General features: G+C 52.2%; 1 protein-coding gene across 8 annotated transcripts; it reads right to left on the reverse strand.

Annotated features, from left to right (window-relative positions):
• Window positions 1–1,379: 1,379 nt before the first annotated feature.
• LOC143673728 (ral guanine nucleotide dissociation stimulator-like) lies at window positions 1,380–14,528 on the reverse strand. Of its 8 annotated transcripts, none has more exons than XM_077148607.1 (16): window positions 14,325–14,528; window positions 12,759–12,952; window positions 12,070–12,129; window positions 11,121–11,314; window positions 10,267–10,775; window positions 9,263–9,478; window positions 8,819–8,922; window positions 8,297–8,360; window positions 6,601–6,675; window positions 6,041–6,073; window positions 5,569–5,690; window positions 5,383–5,481; window positions 4,854–5,046; window positions 4,494–4,658; window positions 3,131–3,228; window positions 1,798–2,380 (listed from the first exon to the last, which is right to left on the reverse strand). In XM_077148607.1, exons 1-16 carry the CDS (start codon window positions 14,460–14,462, stop codon window positions 2,059–2,061), a joined length of 2,586 nt encoding a protein of 861 aa, XP_077004722.1. In that variant the 5' UTR covers window positions 14,463–14,528; the 3' UTR covers window positions 1,798–2,058. The 8 variants fall into 8 exon arrangements, with proteins under 8 accessions (XP_077004723.1, XP_077004726.1, XP_077004722.1 ...); XM_077148606.1 differs by having other exon boundaries at window positions 12,759–13,401; XM_077148609.1 differs by having other exon boundaries at window positions 13,279–14,528.
• Between the last annotated feature and the right edge of the window lie 2,299 nt (window positions 14,529–16,827).

A 16,827-nucleotide genomic window follows, 5' to 3' on the forward strand; every position in this document is an offset into this window, starting at 1 on the left:
ATGTTCAAGGGGGCTGATAGCCATGGCAGTGGCTCAGAAACTGTCCCCATCATAGGGTTGGACATTTTTCCTGATGCAGCACTTCAGAATGGCCTTCTATAGACCTCCCAGGGATTCTGTGAACTATCTGATATCCTCTAATAGATTCTTCTCTGTATAAAAAATATTATTTGCTAAATGAGATATTTTGACAAATAGCTACTAGTTCAGCAAAATGAAAGAAAAGCCTGTGTTTCCACTGGCTGCTTTAGTTTCCTCCCCTCTACTGTGCTGGCTACTTTTCTCTGTTTCTGGCAGTGCTGCTAAAAACCCTTTCTGCTTTCTCACATCCCCTCCTCAAGCTCGACCTCCTGCCCAGACCCCCTAATGCTTTAAATATTATCCCATCAGACCCAGCCCCAATATTCTCCCCAACCTCAAGCTCAAATCTAAGGGAAGTGAAACTAAGAACAGCAGAGAATCACAGATGCTCTCTACTCCTCTGTTTCTTGGGTCCACAGCATTAGAGAGGGTAGGGTCCAGCAGGAGTAATCTGGGAGGCCTGCTTCTTTGCTGTAAGGAGAGGACACTGGATTGCTTAACTGTGCAAACTGACCTTTAAGTGTGTATGTAAAGGAACTACCTGAAATGGTGGTGGAAATGGAGCACATGGTACAAAAACAAAAGACTTAAAGTTGCAGGAAAATAGAAGTATGCAGATTTCTACCTCTAGTATAATAACAAGCTTGTACAAAAACTAAATAAGATAATAATATAGAGGTGGTAGGCTGACAGTTTTCAAAATGATGAACTAAAGTAAAATGAGAAAGAGAAAGAGAGAGAGAGAGAGACCAAACCAAATGTGACAGCTATGTTAGCTAAAAAATGAATAAATAAATAAATAATGAGGATCCAAAATCCTGAAATCTCTGGAAGAACATTGATAAATAACCAATGCAATTAAAGTATTAGCAAAAGGGCAAACAGTCATACCCGTGCTCTCTAAAAGCCCTACTTAGCCAGCAAGTTAAACTACCATTGTAAAGGAATATTCTGCTGGGGAATTCATTAAATCGGGAACAACTTTCTCTACTAGCCAAGAATAAGACATTTTGGCCTGTATGTGCCCAAAATTTCCACATCTGCTGAGGAAATTGCCTTATGATTACATTAAAAGAATGAGCATAAAGGAGGACAAAGACATTAGGAATCCCTGTCAACTTCTCTACTATGATAACTATGATGCAAAATTGTGAGCTACTCCCTGCTTTACACTAATTCAGTGCCCTATACTAGTAGGAAGATGCCCCTATACTGCAGGCTAACATGCCCCGGAAGGTTTTGATAAAAGTATGAAAACAAAATACCATCATGGACTTCAAAATTCATATAAAATTACGTCTTTTATTTTTAGGGTGGCAATATAATATCTGGAGTCCAGGTGAACCTGTCAAGGGGCAGGGTCATGCCAGGAAGGAGGAAAGGCTCAGGGCTGGAACTTGCCTGGGGCTGGGAGGCCCCGGGTCACTGGTGGGAGGGAAGAGGCTGCCTGGACTGGCCTATTCCCACTGGGGACAGCTAAGCCACCTGACCAGCTGGAGACAGGCAGGGTGACCCTAAGGCCGACAGGCATCAGGGCCACTTAGAAGCAGCCCCTTGACCACTTGAGCCCCGTCTTCTTCCTGCGAAAAAGGGTGGAGCGTGTTCTTTTCTTCACCACGCAGAAGGTCGGTTTTGTTAGAACTAAGTGGTAATTTCCTGAAGGGTCCATGGCGTAGAATACATTACTGTCATCAGGAATGATGAGCCCTGGTGGGGACAGACAGAGGCACAGTCAGCTGTGCTTATGGGGTTTCCCAAAGCACTCCACCCCTTGGGCAGCACACAAAGTCAGACTCTCCCACAGACATGAGTCCCCCAATTAGCTCCAGGGCCACCAAAGAGTCCTTGGACTGATGCCTGCCCAAGGGCAAAACTCAAGAAGCACTGAAGCCAACAAATCTTGTTAACACGTGACTCTGACTGCACCCCTGGCAACCTCAGCCTAGAGCTAACAGAGGGTCCTCCCACCAGCACATCTTATGGCCAAGTGCTTGATGCCTTCACTGATGGGGAGGTAGGTGCTATAAGAAGCATTCTCGAATGCAGATGTCCCTGAATACTGCACTCTTGGGGAAAGGGTAACTGAGGCCCAAGGCATGGCAGACCAAGTACAGGCCTTTGATGGGACCAGGGAGTCCTCCACGGCCTGAGGTCCCTCAAGCGAGCACTGACTTCTGCTCTGATTCTCTTTGCTACCTGACTGCTCCAGCCTCGAGAGTGCTGCACCATAATGCTCATCAGACTTCCTGCTCCTGCCTCTGTTATCTGCCTACTTCTGTGGGAACTCAGATTTCCTTTTCTGAAAGACACAGTCCCATTTACTCTGCTCATCTCAACAAAATGCTGATGGAAGATAAGGTAGGACATAGGAAACAATGATCTGGGAGTCAGAACTGATTCCCTGGGCTAATCGGTGAGAAGCCATGAGTAGCTCACCAAAAATAAAAATAAAAATAATAATAAAGTTACCCTTACAGGGTATGGAGAGGCTCTGTGCTCTCACATGGAGTATTTCCCTCTCCCACTGGGGACAAGAAACAGGCAGAGAGCACGTGAATAAGTGCTGTATGGGCTCAGACCCCAGGCTGCCTGGCTCCGTGTCACTGCTGGGAATATTGAATTGGGTCCCTGGAGACTCCAAAGAGGATCAAGAGGCTTTTGTTTTGCCTTGGCATCATAAAACATGGACTTCAATATTTGCTCTTGGTGTCCACAGACCCATGATTGCTTGCAATGCACAACTCAGCCCATCCTGGCTAGAGGGTGCCCTGCCCGCAGAGCTCCTGGGGCAAGAAGAGAGGCCTTTGTCTTGGATCTCAATCCCACAGTCTGCACTAGGGCTCCAGTGCTTGGGCCACACCCAGGGATGACACATGGAGAGGAGATGCAAGTCACAGGGGGAGACACTTCAGACCCTGAGGACCCTGAAATGCTGAACATCTCCCTTTTGGAGGTTGTCTTGGGCAGACACCCCAGGTGGCGGGGGCTAGGAGGAGAGTGCTGAGGAAGCCCCTCACAGAGAAACTCCTGGACCAGCTCTCTGACTTACTTCGATCTGGTGAGATGATTTGCACCAGCTTGTATTCCTTTGCTGCCTCCAGATCCAGGTGGTACTCGTCCAGGGCTTTGAGGATCACAGCCGGAGCCCTGTTATGGCAGGTGATCTGGGCATGTCGGGGGACAGGCCATCAGGACATGGGTTCTGGGGCTGGCTCCCACAAGGGCAGTGGCAAGGGCCCTGCTGGAGCTGTCTCAGCAGGGAGCACAGGGCTCAAAGACCCACCCCAGTTGGGTCTCGTTGTAGAGTAGCCCCACTGCCCTCTGCTGTTCCCCTCATAGGCCTCCATGGAAGGAAGGCCCTTTCCAATCATTCCATCCCATTTCCTACAAGAAAGGCATGTCTCCCTTACAGGTCACTGCCCTAGGGCTGAGCCCCTTGCCTCTGATCCTTGGCCTGCTCAGCTCCTACTGGCTTCCAGAGGTCACCCTATAACAGGGTGTTGGGGACAGATGTGGTCACTTGGGGCCAGTTCCTCCCACCACTCCATGGGCATCTCTTTTCTCCCTGAGATTTGTCCTCTTGAACAGGCCACTCAAAGATGACAGAATTAGTGACTTTGAGAACAGACATCTAATCTAAGCCTGGGTGGCAGCAACAAAGAGGAGCTGGATGCCCAGAAGTCTACTGCGTGCCAGGCATGTGGTGGTTGAGGGGACCCACTCCAGTGCCAAGCCCTGAATTTGGGCAGGGCTCAGATAAAGAGTCATACTAGCGACATCTCAATACACCCACCCAAACTCCAGTCTAAAACTGAACTGCAGAGCTGGGCATATGTCTAATCCAGCACTTCAGGCAGTCTTTGTGCAGGTCGGGATGAGGTGGCTCCATCAGCAGATCTATCCAGAATCTGCTCCCCTCATGGCCTCTTACCTGCATCAGTCCCTACACTCCATTCCTGGGTGGTGGCAGCACCCTCTAACTGGCTTCCCTGCCTCTCCCCTACATGCAGTTAGATGGAATTCAATCCCTGAGGCCTCCGTGACCTCAATCATATCCCCTGGGCCCTGTTTCTTCACCTCTGACCCATGAGTGGCCTCCGTTGGGCCAGGCCCATGTGGAGCTTGGGGTTCTCCATGCGGTTCTTTCCCTCCCTTCTTCCAGGGGCTGCCTCAGTGAGGTTTTCCCAGGCTGGCCCACCTCAAGGTGGAAGCCTCACATCTATGTCCACTGTCCTTGGCCCTGACTGACACCGAACACCTTTCTTTACTACTTGTGGATCTGTGTGGCTGTCTGTCCTTCTCAACCAACTAGGCTTGTGGTTCCAGGAGGGCAGGGAAAGAACATGTCAATCATTCTGCATTCCTGCCTCTCAGGCAAGGGGACCCCGGGGTCAGCTGTCCACCCAGCTCACCACTATGCTCTTTGGCATGTTGACATGGTCCCCATCCAGGCTGACGTGGATGATGCAGGAGTCGTCCACCTGCTTTCTGTAGGACTGCAGGGGGCTCGAGGCTCTGTGGGCACTCAGAGGGGCCCCGGGCTGTGGGTGATCTGATTTGAAGGTCGAGTCACCAATCTGTGGGAGGACGGTGAGAGCAGGGTCAACCCCAGAGCCTGTGGGACACTTTCAGCTGAAGACGAGCTTTAGGGGGTTTGAGAATCTGTTTCTAAGTCAGGACTCCTGACCCCTTTTGTGGGTGTGGAGAGGGGAAGGCCGGCACTTGAAAGGGGCCCAGAAGACAGACCTTGAGGGAGAAAAATGGGCAGATACCTGCTCTTCTTGGCCATCAGGGCATTTGGAGATGAGGCCCACACTCATTTCCTGGTCAGACTTGGAGGCATCGGCCTCATGTCCGGGGAGTGAGACAGCTGTGACTCCACTGCTGCGGTCACGCCCAAGCTGGAGCCGGACACTGGGCAGGGAGGCACTGCTGCAGCTGGGCTCAGCACTGAGTTCCTGGGGGCTGGATAGAAGGGTGCCTTAGCTGGGGCTGATGTCAGGGACCCATCCACTTTCCTCCTATGGCTACTGCCCTTGGCACCCTGGCCACCCTGCCAAGGGCTCCTGCAGGCCACGGGAACCCTGAAGCCCAGACACTAGAATGATCACTCAGCATTTCCTATTTCCATCATGGCACAACCTGGCCCTGTACGATGGGGCCATAATGCTGTCACAGGGCTGGTCAGGAGAGGAGGAGGGTCCCCAATACTAAAGTGTAGACACCCTGAGGCGATGCTGAGTCCAAAAAGACACTGAGCTCCGAGGCAGCTGCACCTGCCGGCCTGGAAAGGGAACTCACCCTGTGCTCCAAGGCTTGCCAACTTCTGGGAGGTTTGGGGCATCAAGGATGTTGCTGGCTGACAGGGCCGGGGGCTCCTGCTCACAAGACAGATGGAAGCTACAGGGCAGAGGGCTGCTGTGAGGCTACAGAAAGCCACAGCTCATGGCGGGGCCCTGCTGCTGCTACCTTCTGCCCTGGCCTTACCACTCAGAAATGCTGAGCTGTTCCACAGCCCCAAACCAGGCCCTAAATTCCTCCATGGGCCGAAAGTAGATATAGATGCATCCTGCCTGGAGGCGCTCGATCCTGGGGATGACCTTGTATTCCTGGGGCAGAGGGAAAGAGAAGATGGAGAAGAGGCCAGGGTGGCCTTGTTGGGTGGGAGTGGGGCTGCAGCTGGGATCTGTGGATTTGGTCACAGGAGCTGCCTCCTGCCCTGCACTCTCATCCAAGGCCTCCCTGATCTCAGCCCAGGATTCTCACAGACCCTCCTACAGGGAAATGTCCTTGATGCCAGCACCGCCCCAGCCCCCGTGGGGAAGTTCTACCTGGTCTCTGTGAAACACTCTCCTGGTGAGAAACTGAAGGTGGATGGAGCAATGAGATGTCATGCCCTGTGAGCCTCAGATCATCTGTCCCATACCTCAACCCTGCAGTGATGCCCCCAGCTCCTTACCTTCAATCCTATGTCATAATTTCTCAATCTCCCCTGCAAGACACAAAGCCAGATCCATCAGCAGAGGCCCCAAAAGGCCCTGACCCACCCCCTCACCCTCTTCTGTGCACTATTGGGAAGGGTCACCAGGGCCAGGCCAGCCGTCACAGGGCTCAGACCTATTCAAGGATCTGGGCACCAGAACAGGGGGCCCTGGGCAGAGGTATAGGGACCTTCCAGCCTAACCATCTCTGAATGCAGATGGGGAGACTGTGGATCAGGAAGGAAGGGACTCAGCAGCAGTCTCACAATGGAGGGGCCGACTGCACTCTCTCCCCATGCCCACACCTGAGGGACAGTCTGTGTCCTGCTCAGCCAGGAGGGGATGCGGGGGAAGGACAAGGCCTATGATTTCTGGGAAACTTTGCTTCCGTGGCTGGAAGGGGGACATGATGCCTTAGCTCCCAGGGCTCCTATAGATGAGCTGGGCCCTGGGCTGAGAACACAGCGCTCAGGGAGGGGCTCTCTTCCCTATGCTAATGGGACTCGACTCCCTCCTCTTGGCCCGAAGTCCTACTCACTTCCCGAGAGTCCGTGGGAGCTAACTGAAGGGAGGCCAGCTCTGACAGGAGCGTCCACAGGTCGGGAACAGTGGGCTGGGGGAAAACAGTGGCATCAGGTGTGGGATGGAGTGCCCAAGCCCGCTGGAACCCACCCAAGGCCCCCACCCTGAAGCCTCTTTTTCTCATTCCCCTTCCCCCACCCAGACCTCACCCAGCCGACATCTGGTGCCCCCAGCCACCTCCTACCGAGTTCCCCTCCAACCCCTTGGACTGCAAGAGCACTGCTTGTCACCTCCCAGTGATGGCTCTTGGCAAATCACAAAACACTATGAGGTTGCTCAACCATCTCTCCCAGATCCACCTTCAACTGGGCTCTGCCAAGGCCTTCCTTTGACTGCAAACAATCAGGGCCTCCTATATACTACCTGGTCAAGCCTCCATCTCAGGGTCCAGACGATGGCACACCTAATGGAGGCTCCCCAGGCTCAGTGGCACAGAAAGCAGTGGTGCCAGAAGAAGTGAGCCTTGTACAGTCATGGATGCCAACCCCACCCTGACTGTCGGTGTCTTCAGGCACCCTCACTCTCTCCCATAGTGGCCTCTCTTGCTCTCTCCTTGCTATCACCTCCCTGCTGGACTCCATAGAGATCCCCTCCTACCAGGGTGGACAAGGTCAGGGAAGCCATCCTCCCCTCACCCCATCAGCCCACCAACTTGACTGGGGTTTGTGCAGCCTGGAGGTGTCAGTTGACAGAAATGCTGCTGTCACCAATTGTCAGCCCTGACTGCGAGGCAACCGAGGAGCAGCACTCCCTGTGGTGTGACATTGACCAAGTTGGCTGGCCACCCTGAGTCTCCTGTGTTGTGTGCCAAGTGCAGGTATGAAATGTGCCTCAGATAACTGAGTGTTCCATAATGTTAAAAGGGTGCTTGTCTCCAGCACCTTCTCCCATCAGAACCAGAGGAAAGCTCAACCACATTCCTGTGCTCTCTTGAACCCTGTGGGCTCCCTTGTGAGGAAGGCAGCACAGCGTGGTCTCACAGCATTTGCACATGAGGAACAGAGGCCCCACAGGGCTGTCACTTGCCCCTGGTCCTGCTGGGAGTCGGAGGAGTGAATGGCTCTGCCCAGCTTAGTCCAAGCTGAAGTCAACTCAGCACTCAGCACCACTGCCCACTGATTGGTTTTCCCACCCTCATGCTTTGTGAGCGACAACCCAGTGGGTGAGTCATGCAGGGAGAAGGTGGAGGTGGCTCTGGAGCTGTGGGTGTCCAGTCCTGCCATCCTGAGTCCACTGGAGTCTCTGACCGCCATTGCTCCCCAAGGCCATGCCAGATGTTGTTCTCACCAAGGAGCCCCTTAGGAAATTCCCTCTTCCCAGAACTGTTTATGTCCACACAGCAATGGACATAAATTCATAAATCTTCCAAGCAATTCTCATCCCTAGCTGGGACATATGTCACTGCCCATGTGGGAACAGAGGAGAATCCTACAGGTGAGAAGGACACAGGCTAAACCTTTCCATTTATTATCTGTTCCTGAAATGGCCTAGCTACTTCTACCATACCCAAGGACCAGTGCCTCCTGCCATCGAACTGCCCCTGAGCAGTGGCTAGCCAAACAAATACCTCTCCCTCTTAGTCTAGACAAGACTGGCCTGGAATTTTTCAAGGAATATTCCCACCATGATGCCACCACCTGCCTCCAATTTACCTGGCCTGGCAATTCTCTTTTCTGGGAGGTTTTGCTCATCATTTCCAAATGATCAATGCTGTCCCTTTGGGGAGGAGAAAGAACAGAATGTTTGGGGGATGGTAAGAATGTGTGTGAGTGCAAATCCATTTGATTTTAGACTTCAGGGATCCCAATGGCCTGGATGAATGGGTTGGAAACTGAGGGTCTATAAACCCTCCAAAGTATATGGGACCCATTTCCCATGTCAAATGAGATGGCTTCTTATCTCATTTTGATTTTGGTTGGGCAAAGCAATGCAGTGCCTTGGAGAAAACCCTCAAAAGTTTCCCCCACAGCTTGGCTTTTACCGGACAGGTCAGCCACTCTCTTTGTAGGTAGGACTGCTGAGGTCACAAGGGGACTCAGACCCCCCACCCATTCCATTGTCAGCCACAGGAGGTGCTGCCATCCAGCAGGGCTAAGGCCATTGGTGGGACAATGCCCTGCCCTTGGCAAGATCCTTGGTTCCCCCAGGGGCTGCTATGGAGAGGGCCAGCCCACCTGGAAACTTCTTTCCATGTCTGCTTCAGGTGCTGGATGGAGTTGCTCCATAGAGCAGACAGGATGGCATCCAGGGATGCGAAGTTCAGGAGCACTTGGCATTCCTGGGGAAGGAGAAAGGAATGAGCTGAGAAGGGGGAATGAACTGGCATCTCCACTTCTGGATGACCCTGACATGCAGAAACACCCCAAGGGCACAGCCTGTGCCCAGCCCATGACAAAACTCAGGGAGGAGAGCTTTAGCTCCAGCTGAGGAAGGAGAAGTGGTAGGAAGTGAGTGCCCCACTCCTGGGACAGGCAAGGAAAGGACTGTGCCAGGAAATTCCCAGGGCTGGGGTCCACGGAGTGACTTAGACCACAGATTCCAATCCTGAGAGCTGATCAAAGCCAAGAGTGACACCAAGGATCCAGGAGGCTGGGAGGTCTTGCTCGCCCACAGCGTACCCTGGCCACCTCTACCCAGTGCTCCAGGATCCTGGCCTTGTCCGAGGCTGTCGTGCTCTGGCCGCTGAGGCAGGTGGTTATTACACAGTTGGAGACACGGTGCATCTGGGTGATGACAGCGCAGATGGTGGGCGCCAGGTGCTCCTCACCCTTCTCGGAGCACAGGGTCGAGATGGCTTGCACACAATCGAAAGCTACCACCTTCCTGAACAGCTCCTGGGGAGAACAGGAGTGTCACACTGCCTTGAGCCACCCAACGCAAAGCCCACCATCCACAGGCCTCTGCTCAGTGTTCTAAGCAGCAGCTTTGCAGGTGGACATTGTGATTTGGGCCATGAAGGGGCCTCTGGCTTTGGTTCTCTGCTCCTTGAAGGTGCTCAGCATTTGCAAAACCCAGGACCCTTATGCTGGCTGGGAGGAGAGAGCTACATTTTCCTCAAGTCCTCCCTCACCACCGCCAATCACGATGGGGACTCCAATTCCACATGCCGAGGAAGCAGCCCAGGGAGTACATTGTGCTCCTGACAGCTGCCTGACTCCCTCTAATCTCATTCACATGCATGTCCCCTGCTGCTGCTACATCCCGGAGCTTAGTGTGGAGCCTGTCCTCATGTCCAGGACACATCATGTCTGATGCATGTGGAGGCCATGGAGGCCACTGGGACAGACGGCTGGGCTAGCCCTGGGCTCTGCTGCACATCTGATATTCCCTTCTTAACCGCAACATGCCAGTCTCTGACCAGCTCCCCTTGGTCCTAAGATGTTGATTGTCTGCACTCCCGTGCTCTGACATGCATGGTCAGGGCAGTGTCCTGTGATGTTCTCTCCAGCTGGGAATATGAGGCCTTAGGAATGAAGAACTTGCCCACATCACCAGGGTGGAAAATGGTGGAGTTGGATTTGGACCCAGATCATTGGACCCCAGGTCTGCGAATGCCATTTCAGGGACAGCAGATGCCAGAAAAGGTCCATCGCATTCCCCCCTTAGGAGTCCAGTTGCTCACCACGTCCATCTTGGTGAGCTGCTCTGCCAGCAGCCTGGGAGGGAACGCCAAGACGGGGACCTTCCGCTCCCTCAACCCCTGTTCTCGGCGCCCACGTGAGGAGCAAGAGTGATCTTCTGGTGCAGTGACAGCTGGCACTGACTGCAGCTCAACAGATGGCACTGCAGGTGGTACCTGGTCTGCCTCCTGCTGCTCAGTGGGTGCCTCAGGCGGTGAGGCAGCAGGTGCCAGATCAAGAGAAGTCACAGGTTTTTGGTCTGAGGGTGGCAACTGAGTTGGCATCAGAGCCACCGCCAGCTCTGCTGGTAAAGCAGGTGATGTCTCCAGCTTCGACTCCCGATCTGGGGATGATGCAGCCTCTGGACGTGGCCAGGTAGGTGATATCAGAGCTGCCTCCCTCTCTGGAGCTGGAGTGATGATTGTCGGAGAAGGTGGAAGGAGCTCTGGAGGCCACAGTGGCTCCACATCAGTAGGTGGCATTGGAGGCGCTGTTACAGGTGCCTTTTGCTCTGTAGGTGACAGGATTTCTGCTGCCAACGATGGAACTGGCCCTGAAGGGGCACTACAGTGGTTTGAAACTCTGGGTCTCACATAAGAGCCCCAAGAGGTGGAAATGCACCAACAGAACTGGCTTTCTATGGAGCTTTCTCGACCCAGAAAAGCCTGTACCGCCTCTACCTGCACCACTTTCCCCAAGGACGCCACCCTCAGAAAGTCTTCCAGATTGCAAGTGCTCAGGGGAGGGGGCCAATGTCCCCCTTGACTTCCTGCCCACAGGCAAAAGAGGGATTCTGCCCCTGTGACCCCCACCTCCTCCTCTACACCCCACCCATCCCTACCTCCATGCTCCTCACCCTGTGTCTGGGTCTCACTGGGCCCTGATGGCTCCAGCTCAGAGAGGAGGAGCTGAGCCTGCCTCTCCAGGGTAGACCCAGGCAGTGCCATCTGGGTGAAGGCCACCAGCTGTTTGAGACTGGGAAAGTGTGAGGTCTCGCAGAAATCATCAGGAAACTCATGGAGCCAGGTGAGCAGGAGGCAGGAGAAGATGCTGGGGGTGGACGGGGCCGCAGAGTGTGGAACAACCGTTTCTGCCACACTGCCCTCTGGTGACCACCCTCTCGGGTGCGGGGCTCCTGGGCAAGACCAGCCAGACATTCTATTTCTGTCTGTCTCTGCTGGGCACCCTCCCACTGAAACAGAACTGTCATGAGAAGGAGGAGGGGTTGTGTCTGCTGACTCAATGGCACTGCACTTGTACACAGAAGGAGCTTCATCAACTGCCTGATGAGGGAACAGAGCATGTCCCCTGCCTCAGGTCCCCCTGAGCCATCATGTCACCTCAGTCTGCAGTCATGCCCTGAAGTCATGCCTCCTTCTCTGCCAGCCATGTGAGGGTCTCCTCTTCCACTGTCATGGTCCCTGAAGGGCACGGGCACAGCCCACTGCAGCCACCTGCAGCCAGGCTCACAGGACTGGGTAGTGAGGTGGATGTGTGAGCTGCATTCTCCCCACACCTCCTGATCTTTGTCTGTGTGCTGCTGGCGTGGTGGAGGGGCAGCAGAGTTGGGTGCGTCTAGAGTGGGCTCTGAGCCCCGGGGAGCACTCTACACCCAGTGCCCCAGGAACTCTCCCATGGGTCTGAGTTCTGTCACCCTACAGGGAATGGAGCCCAGATCTCTGCACTCCCGTGGGAATCATGAGATGGACTCAGGGACCTGTCCAGTCACTCTTGGCACCGGCCCCCACGTCCCATCCTGGGCTGTCAGGAAGGAGCCCCTCTCTCCTCACCCGGACCTCACTCACTTTTTTAGGCATTCTTGGCCTCCTCCATCCCTGTCACGCAAAGTGCAGCTATCGCCATACCTAGAGGGGTTATGGGTGTGTCACATGTACCTTCTTGGCTGTGTCCCGACTGATGACGTCTACCACTACTGTGGACCCCCGACTCAGGCAAACACAAGGCCACGAGCACTTTGCAGTTTCCTTCAATGAAGTAGGCTAAGTGCCTTTCAAATTGCTTGCCCTTAGATTATTCTCCATAGATCTTTGATGAAGATATATGAATGATCCCTGAGCTGCATCTTCCCAGATAACTGGTGAGGCCTGGGGCACCTCTGCCAGCCCCCAGCATTCCGGACTCAGGCTACACTGAGGACCGAATGCACTGAGATGCAATCTCAAACCTCCTTCGAATGGGAATACAGGACTCCAAAGATCACTTTGGAGGAGCAGAGCCTCTTGACGTGGAAAGGAAATTTCTAGATGTTGAGAAGCCCTCCCCACTGAGCTTCCTTTCCAGAGAGACTGGCATGGGGAAGCACTTTCCAAGGTCTGCATCATGCAATTCTGACTCTGACCTCAGCAGGTTGGTCCTGCTATGACCCCACTAGCAAGAGAAGGAAACGGAGGCAAGATGCTGCAATGACCTCCTTCAGATATTCAGCTCATACAATCCAGAGCTGTTGCGAGATTGAGGATGAACATGTGCTCACCTTTTGGACACTCGGTCCAGGACCCATTGGGTAGAACGGAAGGGCCAGTAATGGAACACGAGGAGGGATACGCCGGCCTGGTTGCCCTCCTCGACAGCTGCCACCATGCGCTCCAGGAAATTTTCCCATGCTCCCACTTTGCCGGTGTACTCCTCCAGGTCACTCTGGACTGGTGACACATTTGCATCCTGAGACTGGAAGAGCAGTAGCAGGTAGTTAACCAAGGAGCTGGGAAACCAGGAGAGGTGCAGGGCTCGGAGGTGAATGCAGACCTGCCTTTCCGTGGACCCCCTGCCTAGGCACAAGAAGTGGGGCAGAAATTCATCTAGTAGAAAAAGATCCCACAATCCAAATAAAAATTCTGGTGAAGGAATTATGAAGTCATGAAGACTTGTCATCATTCAGGGGGCTGAGTAATAGTGGAAGCTGTGTAGCAATGTGTGGAAAGCGCTTTATTCCTGTGAATCCTCACCAACCACCCCCATTCATGAGATAAGGAAACTTCAAGGGGGGACTCAACTTTTTGCAGGACAGAAGCCATAACCATTCACACTGGACGTCTATGATCTTCCCTCCATCCTCTGGCGGAGGCTCTGCTCCAGACATGGAGGGGAAGGGTCTGCTCCCCTCTCATTCTTCCCCACTTTAGAGGCAGTGCATGGAGAAGACAGAGATGGTGAAACATCTTTGTTTTCACACCAACAGCCAGATTTGAATGTCTTTTGCCTTAAAGGGAGTTCTGAGAACCTGCAACCATGGTGACCCCTGCTCAGGCAAAAGCCAAATGCCAGGAGGAGCCAGGTGGGAGAAAGACCCCCATAGACTGTGACTTGAACAGAAGTCTCAGCAAAGAGCAAACCCAAATGGTCACCTGATGTCGATGGGAATCCAATTTGCACTGGACATCTGGAAATCAAATCACTAAAGGGATTCCATTAGCCCCCCTGACACCAGTCTGGCCAAAGAACAGCATGTTCACAGCTGGGCCAGGAGAAAACAGGGAAGCAGCCATGGTAAGAGACTATTGGTGGCACTGAACTGCTGCACACTTATGGAAATTCCATGGCTCCAGCTATTAGTATTCCCTGTATGTGTGTGACATACCCATTTGAGTACAGGGGTTCTCACCAGAGGGGTGGGATGGGTGCCCAGTCCATTAAGACACACAGAAGAGGTTCTGTTCTCACTTGATCACACTGATGACCAGGTTAAGGGCCCTCTTGGCCATCACCACAGGGGGGCGCCCCAGCCATCCCTGCCACCCTGATCAGGTGGACAGGTGTCTGCACACTTGCCCAGTCCACACTGATAGGAGATGGCAACTCTTGGGCCCAGGATTAATGTGTTGCATGGGGATTACCTCACCATCACCACTTGCCTTCCCAACAGCCATCTATGACTTCAGGTGTGACCAAAAAATGCCCATGAGGTTTTCCAACCTGACCGTGGATGAACCCGTTCTTCACTCCTCCTCACACTGAAAGCAGGACTGATATGGGGCTGCAGAGGCAGGATGACAATGCTAGTATTTCCTGAATTGTCTGACCTTGGGCCACTTTGACTTACCTTCGGGAACTCCCTGACTAACTGACAGTGGCGACGAGGTGGAGGGTTCGGCCAACGCCTGCATCTATTGAAAAATGTCTCCTTCCTAGCTTTTCTCATGCCAGAAACTTGTGCTCTACAAATGCAACACGAGAACATGTTGATCTGTCGACCATCTCTGGCTAAATGACCCTGGTGGTGGGCTGTTGTGGAATCTAGGTGCCTGGTTACCAGGGTTCTATGTTCCACTGGACTGCAGCTCAAGGGAAGTGAGGTCATCTCCTTAAGCCACTTAACTGAAACTTCTCAACCGTTATGTCCTCCATGAAAGCCCCTCTTGACTCCTAACTGCTCATCCTCCTTAAACATGCTATCCTGTTCATTGGACCAAGGTTCCTCAACACATCACTCCCCACAGCTACCTGGGAAGGCCTGGGTGCAGACTGGGCCCCGACCATGAGGAGGGAGAACCTAATTCTAACACAGATGAACTTTCTTAGAAATCTTGTGACCATGGTGTAGTCATTGTTACTCTCATCTCAGAGTCTCCCCAGTTCCCACACCTACACGACAGGGTCATTCTCCCATCTACTTCCTGGGTCAACATGTGGATGTGAGATAATCAGTGTGAAAGCCATGGCTGGTTTTCGAGTAGCTGACATGCAAACAGACATGACAGCATTATAAGAAGTAATACTCTTGTGGGTTGGCTATGGCTTTGCCATCCGTGGAAAGTTAGATTCCTGTTTTGTCTCATTTCTGGGTCAGCACCATGAAGAAATTGAAATTAAATGGAATTGAGATAGGATGGCTCTTTGGCATGACACCTTCCCATGGTTTCACATTATAATCAGAATCAGACACAGGTAAGAAAAATGGCTTAGCCTGTCGACAGCTGTGCTGGTTTGAAAGGATGCATATCCCCTAGAAAAGCCATGTTTTAATCAAAATCCCATTTCATAAAGCTAGAATAATCTCTATTTAATACTGTATGTTTGAAACTGTAATCAGATCATTTCTCTGGAGATGTGATTTAATCAAGAGTGGTTGCTGAGCTGGATTAGGTGATGACATGTCTCCACCCATTTGAGTGGATCTTGATTAGTTTCTGGAGTCGTATACAAGAGGAAACATTTTGGAGAATGGGAGATTCAGAGAGATCAGAACAGAATGACATAGCCATGAGAAGCTGAGTCCACCAGCCAGCGACCTTTGGAGATGAAGAAGGAAAATGCCTCCCGGGGAGCTTCATGAAACAGGAAGCCAGGAGAAGAAGCCAACAAACTAGAACTACAGCCTAGGTCAAGGTGAAGCTAAAGTATGAGCTTTGTAGAATAGTCCAAGGATATCTTCTCTAGGCACAGCCTGAAAGACAAGTCAAGCAAGGATAGATGGTTTAGGAGAGGGTGTGTCTTTCAGATGGATAAACTCTTGTCCTTCTTCCAAAGCATAAAATGTTCCAGTGAGGCTGGCCATGGAGGAATCATGGTAGGGGGCATGTTATGAGAAGAACTCGAAGAAGGTGGTGTGCAGGTGTCAGGATATATCATACAGGAAGAGAAAAGGTTGAACAACAGGACACAGTCCAGGTGGTCCCATGACAGCCTCAGAGCTGTAGAAACTCTAGAGGGCACATGTCCACCTCACTGAAGCCCAGATCCTTGACATTCACCCATGGGAGAGCAGGCATACCTCCATGCCCTCATTTTGCACAATGCATGTATTTTGCTAACCATTTGCCTTCTTCCCGTATGGAAAGGCTCACTGGAATGCCCAGAGTCGACTACTTTTCAAAACTGCTGCTCAGGAAACATCCTGAGACAGACATCACAGCTCTAAAGTCACTTAATCCTGACATCTGGGCTACGATGGCTGAATTGAGCTGTCTGACATTCAACAGCTCAGAGGAGATCCTGGGAATGATACCTGTGCAGGTTTGAAATGATGCATGTCCTCCAGAAAAGCCATGTTTTCATCAAAATCCCATTTCATAAAGGCAGAATAAGTCCTATTCAATACTGTATGTTTGAAATTGTAATCAGATCATCTCCGTGGAGATGTGATTTAATCATGAGTGGTTGTTAATCTGGATTAGGTGATGGCTTGTGTCCACACATTTGGGTGGGCCTTGATAAGTTTCTGGAGTCGTATAAAAGGGAAAATTTTTGGAGAATGAAAGAGATTCAGAGAGAGCAGAGCAGAATGACATAGCCATGAGAAGCAGTCTGCCAGCCAGTCACCTTTGGAGATGAAGAAGTTAAATGCCTCCTGGGGAGCTTCATGAAACCAGAAGCCAGGAGAGAAAGCTAGAAGATGATGACGCTGTATTCACCATGTTCCCCTCCAGCTGAGAGAAGCCCTGATTGTGTTTGCCATGTGCCTTCTCACTTGAGAGAGAAACCCTGAACTTCATTGGCCTTCTTGAACCAAGGTATCTTTCCCTGGATGCTGTAGATTGGACATTTCTATAGACTTGTTTTTTTTTTATTAATTAATGGAAAAAAAGAAATTAACCCAACATTTA

The sequence above is a fragment of the Tamandua tetradactyla genome, chromosome 2 (genome assembly GCF_023851605.1).
Source record: "Tamandua tetradactyla isolate mTamTet1 chromosome 2, mTamTet1.pri, whole genome shotgun sequence".
In the NCBI taxonomy this organism is placed as follows: domain Eukaryota; kingdom Metazoa; phylum Chordata; class Mammalia; order Pilosa; family Myrmecophagidae; genus Tamandua; species Tamandua tetradactyla.

Bases quoted from the DNA above. Each gene is read 5' to 3' on its own strand.
- LOC143673728 (XM_077148606.1), bottom strand. From the start codon at position 13,159: ATGATGACAAGTCTTCATGACTTCATAATTCCTTCACCAGAATTTTTA. The intron at 12,130-12,758 runs GTGAGCACATGT...TAACCCCTCTAG, and splicing joins CTGGACCGAGTGTCCAAAAG to GTATGGCGATAGCTGCACTT. The intron at 6,676-8,296 runs GTAAATTGGAGG...GTTTTCCCCCAG, and splicing joins AAAGAGAATTGCCAGGCCAG to CCCACTGTTCCCGACCTGTG.